General features: G+C 35.7%; 2 protein-coding genes and 1 long non-coding RNA gene across 7 annotated transcripts in view; 2 read left to right on the forward strand and 1 right to left on the reverse strand.

Annotated features, from left to right (window-relative positions):
* The window catches only part of LOC143449814 (atrial natriuretic peptide receptor 1-like), a 50,909-nt gene extending 49,541 nt beyond the window's left edge, over nucleotides 1-1,368 (forward strand). Inside the window, exons 22-23 of the mRNA XM_076950142.1 lie at nucleotides 364-413; nucleotides 613-1,368. Of these exons, the coding sequence (XP_076806257.1) occupies nucleotides 364-413; nucleotides 613-877 (315 nt within the window). The 3' untranslated portion in view covers nucleotides 878-1,368. The remainder of the gene's footprint in view (nucleotides 1-363; nucleotides 414-612) is intronic.
* Nucleotides 1,369-1,490: 122 nt separating this feature from the next.
* On the reverse strand, nucleotides 1,491-8,562 carry LOC143448197 (uncharacterized). 3 transcript variants are annotated; one of them, XM_076947809.1, is made up of 6 exons: nucleotides 6,489-8,559; nucleotides 4,645-6,369; nucleotides 4,510-4,568; nucleotides 4,306-4,413; nucleotides 3,221-3,442; nucleotides 1,491-3,133 (listed from the first exon to the last, which is right to left on the reverse strand). In XM_076947809.1, exons 2-6 carry the CDS (start codon nucleotides 5,153-5,155, stop codon nucleotides 2,465-2,467), a joined length of 1,569 nt encoding a protein of 522 aa, XP_076803924.1. In that variant the 5' UTR covers nucleotides 5,156-6,369; nucleotides 6,489-8,559; the 3' UTR covers nucleotides 1,491-2,464. The 3 variants fall into 3 exon arrangements, with proteins under 3 accessions (XP_076803924.1, XP_076803923.1, XP_076803925.1); XM_076947808.1 differs by having other exon boundaries at nucleotides 4,645-8,559; XM_076947810.1 differs by lacking the exon at nucleotides 4,306-4,413 and having other exon boundaries at nucleotides 4,645-8,562.
* A 752-nt stretch (nucleotides 8,563-9,314) lies between these two features.
* On the forward strand, nucleotides 9,315-17,673 carry LOC143450488 (uncharacterized). Of its 3 annotated transcripts, XR_013114702.1 has the most exons (4): nucleotides 9,315-9,401; nucleotides 15,770-15,855; nucleotides 16,064-16,131; nucleotides 16,234-17,673. It is a non-coding gene; the product is annotated as an uncharacterized LOC143450488 (long non-coding RNA). The 3 variants fall into 3 exon arrangements; XR_013114703.1 differs by lacking the exon at nucleotides 9,315-9,401 and having other exon boundaries at nucleotides 15,611-15,980; XR_013114704.1 differs by lacking the exon at nucleotides 9,315-9,401 and having other exon boundaries at nucleotides 15,611-15,929.
* The last annotated feature ends 491 nt before the right edge of the window (nucleotides 17,674-18,164 follow it).

The following is an 18,164-nucleotide window of genomic DNA, read 5'->3' on the forward strand; positions in this document are numbered from 1 at the left end:
TCAGGCAAACACTCGTATGATATTGGTAAGCAAAGCCCACTGAAATGACTCTTTTCGAAGTTATTGAGGTATAACCAAGACCAAAAGACCTAGGCCTATCCTGAAAACTCCACACCGGCCAACCCACACAAATTCTATGCTTATCACTGATTGGCTACTGATTATATATCACAACTTTGCAAAAACTTCATTGTGAATCATGACTTTGAAAAATGTTTTGTTATTTTAAATTATAGCTTTTGAAAAGCATCTTTTTGTAAACCAATCAATCATATACAATATTGCTGGTTGTTTATTATACAGCCACTGTGATATAATGATTACATCAATTCACTTTCTTTAAATGAATTTTGCGTTTACTAGAAGCATGGCAGTCTGAGTTGCAGTCAATCAGGCGCACAACAAACAGGAAGGTAAAAATATTTGCATGTGTAGGCCTACGAATGACTAGTGCCGGGTTACAGATGATATATGCCAAAGACATGTGCGGTTATTCGTCTTTATATAGTTTAAAAACTTTTTATGCTTTATGTTTGTTCCCATACGACACTTCAGTTGCTTTTTAAAACCTTTGAATCTTTAGCGTATATAATGCTTCATGTTACGCATTAGGAGATACCGACCAATGACAAGTGGATCGTCGTATGTGGTAGCTACGCCACTTGCTTTGGTTCCACCGATCACCTCCTTAAAGGAAAATTTTAAACCGTCTAAATTAAAAGGTATGTTAAAAATGGAGACAACAATATCCAAAACACAACAACTATCCTCAGCAAACAACCAGATCCAACACAAGAAGAATCAGTTTCCACCTGCTTTTGGGAAAAAAACTTCTGTTGCACCAACCCCTGGCAACATTTTTACTATTTGTGAGTAGCCAAATTTTTAAAAAGCTGAATCGCACACATTATAGAAGATACATGTCAAGAATGCCAGGTTTTTGTTTCTAATTTATCTTATGAATTATCCAACATCAAATTCAACAAAAAGAAGCTAAAGCGACAAAGAAAATTAAATACACAACTTGGAGTAAAACAAATATAGTCACTGCTCTTTGGTTGCTTCTATTTAATTTTATAAAAACCTTATTTGCTATTTAAGTTTTTTGTTTGCACGTTCTTCAGTTTTTATTTTTTAAGCTAAATCAGTGCGATGTGCTATTATGCGAAAAAGTTTTCAAAATTTCGAACTTCATTGTAAGAACACTTTTTGATACTATTTTTGCCGAAGATGTTTACAACTTGACTGTTGTTTAAGATTAAAATTGTTATTGTCAACAGTTTTATATTATTTCATTATGAAAAGATATAGCATACGATTTACAGAATATCTTTGGACATTGAATGAAGTTGATAAATAAAATGAGCATACGAATCACACGTTTACAGAATTAACTAACAAAAAGGGTAAGTCGAGCACTCATCCCTTTGGTATACAGCACAGCACAGCACAGCTATGAAAATTGGTATTTCTATGGCGGGAATGATGGATTCGTAGTGCACACTCATTTTTATAATTCTTTAAACTTTTTTGTAAACTTCGATAAAAAGGACGATCAAAACGGATAACGAAAACTGAGACAAATATGACCATCATCCAGCCATGGCCAGTTCAGCAGATGCTGACTATCGAGTTTCAAAGCGGTGCATAAAAGACAATCTTCAGTTCTTCACCAAATCTTTTTCCACTGTTACCATTTATGCCGATGAGGAATACAAAATAAAACTAATTTCATTTGACATATTACCAGACATTTCCAATATTAACGTCTCACGATTTTAAATTTTAGGCATTTTCTGGTCGAAAAATATAATCATGGGCAGATGGTCGGTGCTAAAGGGAGTGAAATGAAGAGAAATATAGTCGTGTATATGTACGATAAATAATTCGACCCCAGTGGAAAGATACTGTTTACAGTATAAACCAGCGAGGCTACATATAAATTTTGGAATTAATACTTATCCAATAATGAATTAAATAGTTACGCATTAGGATCTGTTTTGCACAGCATCAATAGAGTTAGAGGTGCAATCAAAAAAACAAACATGAAAACCCCATATTAACTTGTCTAAAGTTAACATTAGGAATAGTCTATGTAAACGTGCACTACAAACATGTCTTACAAAAGTTCAATTCAATTCTATTCAACGTCATCTCAAGAATAAAAGATAGTGATAATATTAAAGTAATTAGCATTCATATTGAAATAATATGGGGTTGTTACATGCAATGAGGTAAACTAAAAACCATGATGCTAAAGGCCAGGAGATAAAAAATAGGAGAAAGTCGCAGATACAATCATTCCAAAAATATTTTTACAGTAAGTATTAAACTCAGAATTAGATAGCAAAATTTTCAGGACAGTATTTTGTATTATATACCTATAGATAAACTGCTAGTTAGGTACAGTAACTGGTTAGGTAGTAATGGTAGTTAGGTACAGCTAACTGTACAATAGGTACAGTTAGATATCACACTTTAGGCTCATGTTGTTTCGATTGACATCATTTCCAAAAACTAAATAATTATTATGACAACATTTATTTGTAAAACTGGAAGCAAATTGAGTCACGTTGAATTTGGGTGTCTTTATGTTTGAACTCGAAATTTCCACCGAATAATTTTCTTGATCCATACCTATTGTATCTCTATGAACATCAGCCATCACATACTTTACATGAGTGAATTGAATCTGAGCAGCGCTCCACATTGCGTCCGCTTTGGACATTTCACCGCAATTGCAGTTAGAATAACGATTAGTAAGAGCTAGTTCGCTTTCATCTTCGTCACTCCATTGTGCAAAATTATCTTCAAAAGATGACATTGTATGGTCGTTTTTTGCTTTTACATTATTATTACAACGTTCCATTGCAAAATCCTTTTCTAGAAACGTTTTGGCTGTGGTATTTGTCCTATGTGACGTACATACATTAGTCTGACGATCGTCAAACTTTGTGAACTTAGTGCAAGTGTCGGTTATATCATATTCCGAGCTTTTTAAATTTGCTGCATTGAAATAACACAATGATGATGTGTACACGTCATTAGTGGAAAGAGAACGAGAAATATTACAATTTGCTTGAGTTTCATAAGAGTCTTCGCTGCAATCAAAAACCGCTTCTGTATCATCAACCTGCAATGCAATTGATACATAAAATCAAGACATGAAAAAGTTTCATTTCGATAAGAGCGGAGCAAATTTGCCGCAGACAGGGATTACCTCTATAATAATTGGCTGAAAATCATTTTCATCTTCCGCTTTTATTGATGAATTACTCTCTTCGTAAACAATGTTGTACACAGGTACAGTGCTATTATCTTGAATATCAACAACGCCTGCAGCTTCTTGCACACGTAAATTTGATCCCCTTGAACTTCTTCCACCATTAGAAAAGTTAGATATCCACTCTGAATACGACATAGATACCGGAGTCGTGCCAACCTAAATTTGCAAATAATTTTTTTAAGTAAGGGTGTGCCACCGCTGCTTTTGTCTCCATTAAGGTTGAAGTTCTTATACACAAAATTACTCCACGTGAAAAAAATATAGAGCCCAAAACATTATGAAATGTTTTGTATTTCAAAACTAATTTTTCACAGAAAATTATATACGGTTAAAGGCCATTAGTAGGATATAATAAGCTTTAATTGAATAAGCAGGAATAACAAAACTAATGATGAACGATTTCATTTAATAAATACTGAGACAGATAAGGTCCGGATTCATTACTGAAAAGGTTCGCATTTGGACCGCGTCCACCAGTTGTGTAGCCATGGGATATTGTATAAGAATTTTTTATATTTTTCTCCCCATAGGCTACATGGCGAAAAGTAAGCGATGCGTTATAGGCCTACACATTGGTTTTATGCTAGCTACCTTCTTAAATTTGTTATGGCTTGCCCCAAAAAAAGTTGACGTCGTCAATTTTTAGATTTTGCGTTTTTATATTATCTTGTTGATTTAGGAAATTGTACAACTTTCAAGCATCGTTTTTCATTTTTACTTGCTGTCATAAGCTACGTGCGTAAGCAAACAACACAAATGACCAATGACTGCATACTTCATACCTATATTAATGGTATAGAAGTTCAAATAAAATCAGTAAGTGATCGATTTTAAAACAAAGTTTCGGAAAACGTAAAATATAACTATGAAACTACGGAAGTTTCTGAATTAACTACAGCTACGTAGTGACATTTAACGTACTGGGCATTACTCAGGTAGCATACCTGGGAAAATTTATGTCCAATATATGCGGTGGCACTACACTTGCTAACAAAGAAACAGATTTAAACAATGCTAACCTCACTTTCCGAAGAAGAGTTGTCACTTCGAGTTCGACCAAAAAACACGCCCGCAACCACTACAACAAGCATCGTTCCACCAACAGCAAAACCAACAATCAGCTGGTTCTGCGACGTTTTCACAAAACAACGTAATCGACATTGTACTGATAGTTTCACAAGAAAGGCTTAACGGTTAACATACTTAAGTATACGAGCGCTCACCGAGTTTGAAGCGCGTGAAGAATCTTCTGTTGGTTTCACCTCATGTGTTTTACGCAATGCTGCGGGGAAAACGCCGAATATACAAACAGGTTTAGCCTAACTATTTTCATTTAAGTGTGGTTAATGAAAACTTACTTTTGCATTGATTTATGACATGAGAACGTAAGACTGTTCTGTTGTTTTGTAGAACGTCAGCCCCGTATACGCAAGATTTATTGGATCCACATAAAATTCCACTGCATCTTGATCTGCATACTTCCTGGGAGTTGAAGCTAACTTCTTTTAAAATAAGAGTGTTGCTATTGATTACGTGTTTGCAGTTGATACAATCAAACAGACTTTTCTTATATCGCACATCAATGCGCTGGTATTGAGCAGCTTTGTTCATTGTACCAGTTACATTAACTCGCTTTGAAGTGGAAACCAGTAACGAGCAGGTGCCCATTAAACCGTCAGACTCTTTGGCAAAGCACATGCTTACGCCCAGCAAAACACTTAAAATAAGAGCAGAAGGTAAACACATATTATCATTATCCTTACTGGTGTATGCTTCTATAGAATGTACTGTAAGTACAAGAAATGTGGATATTATTCCAATAAAAAGCAATATTTTCATATACTTTTTGGCTGTGATATTTACAAACATGATAAGATAACAATATTATAGATAAAGACAATTTCACTAAGTGTCGGTCACCTTTGCCCGTCACATATTCGTTTCAACATGTACCTATAGCATATTACCTACAGTAAGCGTTGCGCCTTAATTTCGTTGCTTTGCCCTTAGGGGAAATATAAAAATATGTATATTTATATGTTGAGTATTATAAAAAGACATTTCCTGTTATGTAACGAATAGGAATAAATAGCAAAGTAGACGTCCATAAAAATCATTTAAATTAGGTCAACGTCTACCATCAATTATTTTTTTGAAAATAATGCCAAACTTGCACTCCTTTTCCGTTTGTTTAGGGTCTTATTGTTTATATTTTACACGCAACAAAGTCAGTTCTGTTTACCGTAAGTACTTCGCCAAAAATTTTAAGTGATTTTACGAAAAATTTACGCAAGGCAGAATTAGATTTGGCATTCAGGCTCACTGCTCACTGCCGTTCTTGGGCTTAAATTTACGGCTTCAAAAGTGGGCATACACGACGCATGGTATCCTCATAAAACATACACGTAACATCTCTATAAAAAAAATTTAAACTGAGCAGCTGAAGAATAAAGTTAGATGCTCTATCAGTCTATCTCTCTTATAGCACATTACACCAACGCTGTTTTCTAATCCTATTACCAAACTTTATTAAGCTATAACATTTAATAAATGCAATAAAATTACCAAATATACGCTTAGATGACATTGATGCGTACTGGCAGCAGTTTTCGCTCGCGCTTATGTTACGACTAGACCTGCTCCCTTTTTACGACTAATTACAGTATATTAAGATACAAATAAATATGAAAACACATTTTTTTGGAGGCAATTTAAAGTGGTTTTTGAGGCGTAAAAAACCCATAAACTGGCATTACGCGCATCTTTAGGCGGAATAGTCGAACGCGGGATTTTATTTTAAACGCAACTTTTCAAATATTTGCCCATCCCTTCCCAACGCAATCTTAAATACTGCTTACAACGCTTTCCCCAATAAGCACGTTCCATAATGGACACTTCTCCACTTAACACTATCTTAAAGTGTAATTAACAACCAGAAACAATCAAGAATGTATGCAATACATGTAAAATAAAACGTAACAAAAAAACGCATAACAAAATTACCTTTTCGATAATTACTCCAAAATGACACTATGCCGATGGAATGACACCATGCATAAAGTAAAGTAAAAACCGCAGGAGAGCTGCAAACATGAACTTATAAAATCAAGAACTCGTATAGCTGTTGAATTGATGATTCAAATGCAATCCAGAACGTTCAAATGAAGTTTGATCGTTCATAATAATGTCTCATAAATTATACCTTCCAGTCGAGATTCTGATACTTGTATTTTTAGTAGCTTTGATTTCAGCAGATCTGTGAAGTCGTTACAGAACTTTTAATTTTCATCATTTAATATGTTAGGGATTTTGTTGAGATTAAAATTGATCGAGCAAATAGTTTTCGGGATTGTATATGTGGCCTGGGAAAGCGTTTTTTCTGAAATGGGGCGTGTACCACTACGCATTTGTACTTCAAACCACAAACATTGCACAAATGCGAGACTTCTGCCAAATTAGTTATTTTTAAGATAATATCATGCTGGAAACCGTCTTTTACGAAAATTGTTTTTCTGGAGAAGTCATTTCGGTGGCGTGAGTTCGGATTTTACCACTGCCACTATAATAATAACGGGGTCGAGATCTCTGTTGTAACTTACTAAGCTTACCAAACATGACTTTTTGTTCCATATCGCATTATTACAATGATAACATGCGACGTAAAGACACAGAGGAGCATGGCTGCTCCGAGGCTACTACACAAATATAGATATCATATTTTCCAAACCCAAAACATCTTGCATATACTTCAGAGTTGTAACTTGCTTGAGCATGAAAATTACCATTCTACGTAATTTGCATTGAAAATGCTGCTGCTACGGTGATCGTAACGAATACAAGACCAGTAGAGCAATAGTTATCATATTATCCCAAACTATGATCAACTCGCACAACGAAACCTAACAACTGGATTTATCCTTATCCAGAATACTGTGCAATCAGTCTTGATGAACCGGTAAATACAAAAATATTAGCTTTGGTTTGCAATGTAAATGGTTGTCCATTGCGGGTGTAACAAACACGTGTTTTTTTTACCTGTTAGGCACCTTGATTTCAATTATTTTATCAGTTTTTATATAAATATCGCAGAGTCGTAATCAAGTCATCAAAGTCGAGTCTTAAGTCAATTGTTTGACATGTAGTATGGTAGAGTTGGTCGCTCAGGGTTTAGGTGTAAAAAAATTGTTTAACTCCAAAAAAGGCTAAAAACCATTGCCTAACACGAGGGCATTCAGTAACCTTTGTATAGGCAGCCTGTTCTCACTATTCTGGTCATTCGTTAATTTCACATTGTGATCTACTTGTAGCCCTAATCATTAGTCAAGTCTGAGTGAAATATTTTGCGTAACGTGAAACATGGTGAATTTGTGCCGTAATGGTTTGCAACGCCTTCACTTCAAAATGGCAACAATTTTACATTTCGAACTTTGTCCTCTTAAATGTTAACCTAACTTAAAAGCTATCGCGTACTAACCTCAATCTAACCCTAATTCATCACGTAAACTAACTGAAACCTTAAGTCAACTGTTACTGTATTAACAAAATTTCTGTTTGCGAGTCTGTTTTCATAACCCAGCTACCTATTTCAAACAGCGCATTCTGTCTGCAAAGTAAAATCAATTCGTTGCCTTAAACAAATTTTAAACCCTTTTCGAATGCTATATATTTCATTGCTTTCTTGAACATTGCTCAGTAATAAAAATTCGAATATCAACCTTACTTTGTTGATGAAGATTTTCCACCATTAAACAAGCTACGTTATCAACTCTTGTACTATTTTGGTTCAGTTATAATTTCCGCGCATCATCAGGCCCAATTGACTTACTCATGTTACATTTCACAAACGGAAATTGTGACGAGTTCGTGCAATGCATCATTCGACGTTAGAGCATTGCATAAATTTAAAAAGGGTTATGAATATCCACTAGTGATATGCACATGGAGTTTGCTGGGTACGGATTAAAACAAAGTAGAGTTAAATTTTTCATGATTACGGACATACAACAATTACAATTAGAACGTTAAGTTATGTTAAGCAACAGAACATTATTTTGGTCTACGAAGTACTCAAATAAAAGTTGAAGTTCATAGAAACAAAAAAATCCAGTAAATATCCGAATTAAAAGAACTGCACTTTACAGTACACTAGTACTTTCCTATTACATGTGAAATCTACAGTATGCATATTTCTTACGCTGAAATCAATAAATCTACTGCAACTAATCGTGTATGTGCAAATACTAAAACGCGTTGAAACTAGCCTATCACCCCTTCCCTACTTTATTCAAACGGTAGCCATCAAGCATGTTGATTTCACATAGTGACGTCATAATTAGCAGCAAATGTTCAAAACGTTTGCTAAAAAAACTGCTTAACAATTACTGTACATACTGTATTACTATTGAAATTATTTTCCGTTTACTCATTGACTTGATGAAAATTATTCTTTGATTTAAGGCCAACTTCTTTTTGAACTATTATAAGCTTAAATACTGCTACTAACGTTAAGCATATCTTATCCAAGCCTTGCTACTATCGTATGCAAGTAGCCTATGCATTTTTTCCAGTTTAAACCTCCATACCAGCTCATCATTCCAATTTTCCGAAATTTAAGTTATAAAACTTTGGATTTTCAATTTCGACTACATATTAAAATTTTGAAAACTATCAAATATTTTGCAAGCCAGTTGTACTCTTCGGCCTCTAGTTGAAACCACTTTTTAACGTAAGCTATCTGGCTACTCTTACAAATACCCTGTTCTTCAATCTTTGGCTTCATTTAGCACTTTTCTTGGTGTTGAAAATGATTTAATCAAGTTAAAATACGTAAAAAATTCAGCAGATTTTAAAGGTAATGTAGCCCAAAGAGATTTAAACACATGAGTAGAAACTTCTCTTTTGCGCATGACGTCATGTTTGTTTCTTTTATTCTCTTAGAGCATATTCTGCTTTCTCCACGGTCACGGTTCACTGCATAACAATAAACATGCGGACGACGATAATGATTTTCAGATCCGTTTGCAGCTGGAACAGATTAGTCTTATTATTAGGCTACGGTGCAGTTGTTGAGATCCAATGGTTGTTAAATTTAATTGAAATTAATTAATGAAATCAGGTGAGAGTTTTAGGTTCAGCAATTAATTTAGTTTCAGTTCCTTGAACTGCTAATGCTGCTGTTTTGTATCAAGGCATGGCTTAGCCTAGCCAAAGAGATTTAAACACATGAGTAGAAACTTCTCTTTTGCGCATGACGTCATGTTTGTTTCTTTTATTCTCTTGGAGCATATTCTACTTTCTCCACGGTCACGGTTCACTACATAACAATAAACATGCAGACGACGACAATGATTTTCAGATCTGTTTGCTGCTGGAACAGATTAGTCTTATTATTACGGTGCAGTTGTTGGGATCCAATAGGTGTTAATTTTAATTGAAATTAATTAATGAAATCAGGTGAGAGTTTTAGGTTCAGCAATTAACTTAGTTTCAGTTCCTTGAACTGATAATGCTGCTGTTTTGTATCAAGGCATGGCTTAGCCTACTTGAGTTGCGCGGGAAGATTTTTTCGTTCACCACATTTAAGGTAAAAATAAAATGAATGGATGAAAAATTTAGATAGACCGAGTCATATTGTATTGTTTCATCTGCGCATAAAATTACGCTCCACGCGCAGAATAAAAACTTTACAGATTAAGACTCAATAGTACAGGTCTTATGTTGCAGGCTTTGAGTTATTGAAATAAGCTAAATAGTCTGAAATAATGGCAAACTTGTGCTGTTTACCAATGTGCAACAACAGGTCACCTGCCGTGACTCTGTTTAAGATACCTTCGAGAAAATTTGTAAAAAAGGAGAAGGAAAGCTGGGCAGAAAGGTTAGAGTGTATCGTGCTGGCTTGCAGAAGCGACGAGCACATAAAAAATCTATTTGCTCGAGATGCTGTGAAAATTTGTGAAGTGCATTTTGAAAGATCTGACATTGTTTTAAGTAAAATTTGTTTTACATACACTTACATGTAGTGTAACTAGTGTATTGAGGAAAGATATTTAATGTAATGGCATATCTAGCGTTTGATGCAGTGTTTGTTTTCCATGAGATGGTTTGATGCAGAACTTCATTAAATTTACTAGCGAGTGAGCACAGCATAACACTGCATCTGTAACAAGCTATTAGTGCAAACCTTCACTGTGGTTTCAGATTAATATATGTACCATTACAAGTATCAAAATTGAAAATGTTCATGTTTGCACAAATAAGAGTTTTTTTGCAGAGGGTTCCCGTAAAGAATTTCGTGAAGGAGCAGTACCCACTTTGTCTTTGCCTAAGCTGACTTTGGCGCAGGTACATTCAAGAAAGCCGCCGAAGAAGCGTATCTTTGAAACAAAAGTACATTTCAAATCTGTTGCGTCCTTGAAATCTGCTCGCTTGCCGGAAGGTTGGCAGAGGTCATTTGAAAACAAAAATCTTGTTTTTTCTTTTTATGATGGCTGTGATCAACCTAAATACTCGATTGGAGTATTATATGACATGTCATTAAGGATATGCTATTATGGCTGGAAAGCACCTCGCTCAAGTTGTATTTACTCCCTGGACATAACTACTCAAACACTACACGGCACCATAAAAGATATTGAATCGTTTTCAATATGTTCTGGATTGTATAATTCTGGAAGTGGCCTGCCACACATGACCACCAAATCTATGACACCATTCAGTTCTGAAAATGCACCAACAGTTAGGAAACTTGCATACAGGTGAAACTAGTTTTTCAATTGTGCCTATTGCATTTGTTACATAAATGAAATTCATCATTATTTAACATTGAATGAATCATATAGAGTGGTGGGATTCAGCCGGTTCGTGCGAACCGGTTCTTGGAATTTTAATGACATCTGCGAACTGGTTGTTAACAAGCATATGTATAAGCCTATGTGTATGTCGGTAACGGGTCAATATGGCATGCTGCTAGTGAGAGAAGGAAATTTTAACATATTTCAATCCCACCGCTGACCATATACTTACTTATTTTTGGTAACACTGATAATGCATTGCACTTAAAGTGTACACCGTATCTTAGGCATATTTTGTGACTTTTCTTGTTAAATGAACCAAATTTCTTGTTGTTAGAAATGCAAGTTGTGAACTTTTTCTCAAGGAAAGTGGTCAGTGCAGGAGTTGTTGTAATGTAGATGAAAAGGAGGGACGGCTCAACCAGAAAAGGCTAAATTATTACCATATGGTTAAAGATCAACCTTTAAAACGATCAGCGCAGCCAACATTTAACCTACCATCTCGAATTACCTCCACCTTTACTGCTAATGAAATTTGGTGATATTGCACTTCGTAATCCTATTAGTAATAGTCTCATTCGCAAGGTTGTCAGTGTCAGTAGCTGTGCTTTTTACACTTAACTATATGTAGGTTGAGCAATGCCAGAAGATAGAAATAAAACAGTATTATTTAAGATAGTCTTGTTGTTATGAAGTAAATCTTTATTAGCATTAGAGAATTGGAAGCTAAGGTTTCGACTCTGTTAGCTGATGATACGGTGCAAGTGGAGGTAGATAAAATTATGTCAGATGACATGACAGCCATTGTTAAAGCAGGTATCATACCGATTACAAAGCTGGTAATCCAGAATATGTTACTTATAACTATTCTAATGAAGCTACAAATGTAATGTGATGCACCTACACAATGCATATAACTCAGTCTTTTTTGTGTCGTGTGTTTTTGTGAAGTTTACGTAAATATCATACATTTTTTTTAGCTCAAGATGAGGATAAAATTGATAACTTCTACTCAATCTTTTGGAAAGAGCAGCAAAAGCTAAATAGTATGAAAAGAAATGGGGAAAGATATCACGAAGATATAATTCCAATTTGACCGTCCCCTACAAGTGCATTAATATTTATCAGCCAGAAATGCCTATTTATTTGATTAGTGACCCTCCACACTTGCTGAAGACAGCCTGTAACTGTGTGAGATCCAGCCGTCCAGGTGGAGCTAGAATGATGAAGTACAATCAACATTTCATTTTGTGGGAGCATTTTTGCCATGTTCCCTACCTATTTGAAAGTTCAGAGTTGAGAAGTTGCAAGTTGACTGATGGCCATTTTTCCCATAAGAGTTACGCAAAAATGCGGGTTTGCTATGCCGCACAATTGCTCTCTGGAACTGTCTCCAGTTTAATGAAGAGTCGTGGTGGAGAAGAAATGAAGATGAGTGCGTGGTTTGCTGGTTTGATGAATAAGTGGTTTGACCTCATGAACACCAGATTAAATTATTCATACAACCCAGACTTGAAACCATATACAACGATTGATGATCCTCGTCTGAAATGGCTTAATACATTCCTTTCAGAGTTAAAACAATGGAAAAGCAGTTTAACTGGGTCCGTTTCCGAACAGTCAAAGCAGTTTCTGAGCCATCAAACCTACGACGGTTTAGTTTCCACATCCATGGCCATTGCTGAAATTCTTGTTGGAGAACAGCCCAGAAGGTTCATACGTCTTAACTAAGCGCTTAAACCAAGACCCATTGGAGGCCTATTTCGGTCATATGAGACAAACTGGCCGTCGAAATGAAGTGCCTGATATTCACCAATATGCACAATTTGAAAATGTGATAATGTGCAAAAAGAATATCAAGTCACTTAAGGGGTCAAATGTAAATCACGTTATTGACTGGAAACATGGTGATGTTTGCGATGATCCAATGCCGAAGCGAAAAAAATAACTTGATTTCGAGTGTTTTGACAGTCTGCTTGTGCAATACAGTAACACTTAATCCTTCTTGAGCTAAAACTGACGAAGTACATGTAAGAAGACAACTATGTAATGTACATTCATTTTAATGATTTTCTCAGACTTACATTTTGATCAGAGGTTACATGCAGTACTGAATTTAAATGATTGGCTGTTTGATAGCATCTAATCTTCACGTAAAATTTACATATTTTCATGCACAATTTTTGCAAACATTCATCAAAAACAAAATTTTCAAATATATCTTTTATGTTACAAACACTCAAAGAAGACATGCAACTTTCCATGATGTGCTCCTTTATGTCTTGTTTCCTAAAGACACTTTCTACATACATCAACAATTTCACTAGTGATTTCGCTGGAACTGTAAGATGTCCATAATTGTTATTATTTAAAGCGGAAATCAAGGAACTATTAGTGGTTTCATTACTATAATCAGTTAAACAAGACAGTAGATTTATTTCTCTCGGATTTATACAGCGCTTAGTGAGTTTCTGCAAAATATAACCACCTATGTACTGAATTATGAATTCTTCGTCTCGGGTTAACTTGTGTAATGTCAAGTGTTTCCCCTTTTTGTTGTGTGCAACAGTGGTAACGTGTGATAAAAATACATCAAACAATTTTCGTGTTAAACATAGTGACAATTTTCTTGGCAAGAAAAATAGTGATGGGATGCACGTAATTCCATCACAGGAGAATTTATGAAACAGTTCATCCAGTGAACTGTACGAAGAAAATAGCTTCATAAAATAGTTAACCGCATCTGCAGTTAGATCTGTTTTAACGCCACCCACTGTTTCCCACCATTCCATCAGCTTTTCTCTTGTAACACTATTGCAAGAAGATTCTGCAAGACAAGTGTAAAATTAAGTTTGTTTGATTTTTTTAATCGGAATCTGCCAATGATAGAGCTCCAAATGAAATAAGTTTCAAACAAAAAACAAATATACCGTGAGCAGTTTTTTGATGAGCCAGCAAAGTTTCATTACTTGTGCAGTTATGCAAACATTGTCCACATCTGCAAATAAATATTTTCATTATCAGATTAAATGACATCAATATATCAGTACAGCATTTCTTCAAATATTCGTTACGACTTACATTAATTTGTTGTTTTGCTTGGCTGTTTATTATAAATTGGCGAGAACGTACGCTCTGGGTGACCGCCATACAGGACAAGCTCAACAGCAGTTGGCTAATTGATTAATAGGCATATCGTATCTTACATGAAGTTTGCTGCATCGTCTTCTGGGTCACAATCTATTTCAATAATTAACTTCAAATTGACATCCATTAGATCTCAACAACTGCACCACAATAACAAGATCTGAAATCAGACTTCCAGTAGCCTATTATAATGACTAGGCTTACCATATTTTTGTGATTGAAAACCGGGACGCTTCAGAACAACGAGCCCTATCAGATAAATGTGGTTCATATTTTACTAGGATTATGAAACTATTTTGGATTCCTATCGTGAGGGATGACTAAAGTAGTAAGACACTAAGAAAAACTAAAATAATGGATTTTACTAGGAAACGAAACAATGTTCAAGCATTTGTAAATTTACATAGTCGTCCAATCATACTTTTCTGTAGACAATACTTTCTTCCAGAAGTCTATATTCGACTTTATTTTCTCATACAAATCACAGCAAGAAAAGTCAGTTTTAATTTTGCAGGTGATAAGGGCTTTCACATTCAAATGGTTTTTACAGAAGAAAATGCAAACAAGTACCGGTACCGTAGGAAATAAGTTCTTTCAATAACCTAATTGCAAAAAGATCACCTCCTCCTAGCCTAGTATTACTGAACAAGCGAATAGCCTACTATTAACAATCAACTCACTACTGGACCAACTACCCGCTATAATGACGTAACAATTACTTTCACATTTAACACAACGAAACAAGAACACGCATCGAGCATTGCTCTTCAGCAAGTTGGCTAAACAGACCAATCACAGCATGCTAATATACGTGTAGTGTGGGGCAATGCTGGCTGACTAAATGCCAAAGCGGGACTTTTAGTTGACTGACCGGGACGCCGGGACAAAGCCTTTAAAAGCGGGACTGTCCCGGCTAAAACGGGACGTATGGTAAACCTAATAATGACACAACACCTGCAACATAAGGCCTATGCTATTGAGTTTAGTTGCTAATTGCCTGGTCGAAGAGAAATGTGGGGAACGAAAAAATCTTCCCGCGCAACTCAAGTAGGCTAAGCCATGCCTTGATACAAAACAGCAGCATTATCAGTTCAAGGAACTGAAACTAAGTTAATTGCTGAACCTAAAACTCTCACCTGATTTCATTAATTAATTTCAATTAAATTTAACACCCAATGGATCCCAATAACTGCACCGTAATAATAAGACTAATCTGTTCCAGCAGCAAACAGATCTGAAAATCATTGTCGTCGTCTGCATGTTTATTGTTATGTAGTGAACCGTGACCGTGGAGAAAGTAGAATATGCTCCAAGAGAATAAAAGAAACAAACATGACGTCATGCGCAAAAGAGAAGTTTCTACTCATGTGTTTAAATCTCTTTGGCCTAGCCTACTTACGTTGCACCGAAAGATTTTTTCGTTCCCCACATTTCTCTTCGACCAGCCAATTAGCAACTAAGACTCATTAGCATAGGCCTTATGTTGAAGGTGTTGTGCTATTAAAATAGGCTACTAAAAGTCTGATTTCAGATCTTGTTATTGTAGTGCAGTTGTTGGGATCTAATGGAGGTCAATTTGAAGTTAATTATTGAAATAGATTGTGACCCAAAAGACGATGCAGCAAACTTCATGTAAGATACGATATGTTTATTATTCAATTAGCCAACTGCTGTTGAGCTTTTCCTGTATGGCGGTCACCCAGAGGGTACGTTCTGGCCAATTTATAATAAACAAACAAGCAAAACAACAAATTAATGTAAGCCGTAACGAATATTTGAAGAAATACTGTACTGATATATTGATGTCATTTAATCTGATAATGAAGATATTTATTTGCAGATGTGGACAATGTTTGCATAACTGCACAAGTGATGAAACTTTGCTGGCTCATCAAAAAACTGTTCACGGTATATTTGTTTAGTGTTTGAAACTTATTTCATTTGGAGCTCTATCATTGGCAGTTCCGATTAAAAAAATCAAACAAACTTTATTTTACACTTTTCTCGCAGAATCTTCTAGCACTAATATTACAAAAGAAAAGCTGATGGAATGGTGGGAAACAGTGGGTGGCGTTCACTCGAAATCAAGTTATTTTTTTCGCTTCGGCATTGGATCATCGCAAACATCACCATGTTTCCAGTCAATAACGTGATTTACACTTGACCCCTTAAGTGACTTGATATTCTTTTTGCACATTATCACATTTTCAAATTGTGCATATTGGTGAATATCAGGCACTTCATTTCGACGGCCAGTTTGTCTCATATGACCGAAATATGCCTCCAGTGGGTCTTGGTTTGAGCGCTTAATTAAGACGTATGAACCTTCTGGGCTGTTCTCCAACAGGAATTTCACCAATTCAGCAATGGCCATGGATGTGGAAACTAAACCGTCGTAGGTTTGATGGCTCAGAAACTGCTTTGACTGTTCGGAAACGGACCCAGTTAAACTGCTTTTCCATTGTTTTAACTCTGAGAGGAATGTATTAAGCCATTTCAGACGAGGATCATCAATCGTTGTATATGGTTTCAAGTCTGGGTTGTATGAATAATTTAATCTGGTGTTCATGAGGTCAAACCACTTATTCATCAAACCAGCAAACCACGCACTCATCTTCATTTCTTCTCCACCACGACTCTTCATTAAACTGGAGACAGTTCCAGAGAGCAATTGTGCAGCATAGCAAACCCGCATTTTTGCGTAACTCTTTTGAGAAAAATGGCCATCAGTCAACTTGCAACTTCTCAACTCTGAACTTTCAAATAGGTAGGGAACATGGCAAAAATGCTCCCACAAAATGAAATGTTGTTTGTACTTCATCATTCTAGCTCCACCTGGACGGCTGGATCTCACACAGTTACAGGCTGTCTTCAGCAAGTGTGGAGGGTCACTAATCAAAAAATAGGCATTTCTGGCTGATAAATATTAATACACTTGTAGGGGACCGTCAAATTGGAATTATTGAGCAATTGGAACAATTTTCGATTGCAGGATGCACCATCAGCAACAAGTGCTAAGACTGTAAAACCACATCTGGCCAAGGATTCAACCACTTCCCAGAACATGCTAACCAAGTGAAATGCCTTTGTATTCTTGGTGGCATAAAAGACAATAGGCCGGGAAAAATTGCTAAGGATACTCCTACCATAAAATTGTAATCCATGTGTGGCAGGAGCTTCATTATTGTATTGTCTGTCAACACCCAGATCAACAAATCCTATTATTCGGTCTGTTGCTGCATTATACACAATATTTTCTTTCACTGTAAAGTGTAAACAAAATAAGCAACATTAATATGGCAGTATTAATATTTTCTGAAGCATTATAGGCTATATCTCGTGCATATACAGTTAATTACTTGTGTCATTGTTTTGTCATAAAGCATGAATAAGAATCTTACACAGTGTGATTAATAGTGTTAAAAATACCAAGAAAAGTTTCACCTTTCATTCCATCGATTGATATAACGAGAAAGCGTTCATGTGATGCTAGACTGAGACTTTTGGATTTCAGTTCTTCTAAAACATTATCTTGAATGCCAGGTGCAGTGCAGTAAACATTTCTGAAAACAGTACAAAAGTGAGCAAGTGAAACAATTGCTCGTAGGTAGCTAGTAGTAGCCAAATTGCAGAGAACTGAACCCATACGCTACCGATAGTCATTTAGAATGCGTGAGCTTGGTAATCGTAAAATGCCACTTTGTCGTAATTCTTCATAGGCACTTTTACTTTTAGCAGCTAGACTCAAACAGAGCCTTTAAAGAAAATTGCAAGGGTTGATTTTAGCATGCTTTTACGAAATAAACAAAAACTTGAGGTCAACTGAAGGTCAACTTTTATGGTGCCGTGTAGTGTTTGAGTAGTTATGTCCAGGAAGTAAATACAACTTGAGCGAGGTGCTTTCCAACCATAATAGCATATCCTTAATGACATGTTATATA

This window comes from Clavelina lepadiformis, chromosome 3 (assembly GCF_947623445.1).
Source record: "Clavelina lepadiformis chromosome 3, kaClaLepa1.1, whole genome shotgun sequence".
In the NCBI taxonomy this organism is placed as follows: Eukaryota; Metazoa; Chordata; class Ascidiacea; order Aplousobranchia; family Clavelinidae; genus Clavelina; species Clavelina lepadiformis.

Bases quoted from the DNA above. Each gene is read 5' to 3' on its own strand.
- LOC143448197 (XM_076947809.1), bottom strand. From the start codon at position 5,155: ATGTTTGTAAATATCACAGCCAAAAAGTATATGAAAATATTGCTTTTT. The intron at 4,569-4,644 runs GTAAGTTTTCAT...TTTTCCCCGCAG, and splicing joins TGTCATAAATCAATGCAAAA to CATTGCGTAAAACACATGAG. The intron at 4,414-4,509 runs GTGAGCGCTCGT...AAAACGTCGCAG, and splicing joins CTTCACGCGCTTCAAACTCG to AACCAGCTGATTGTTGGTTT.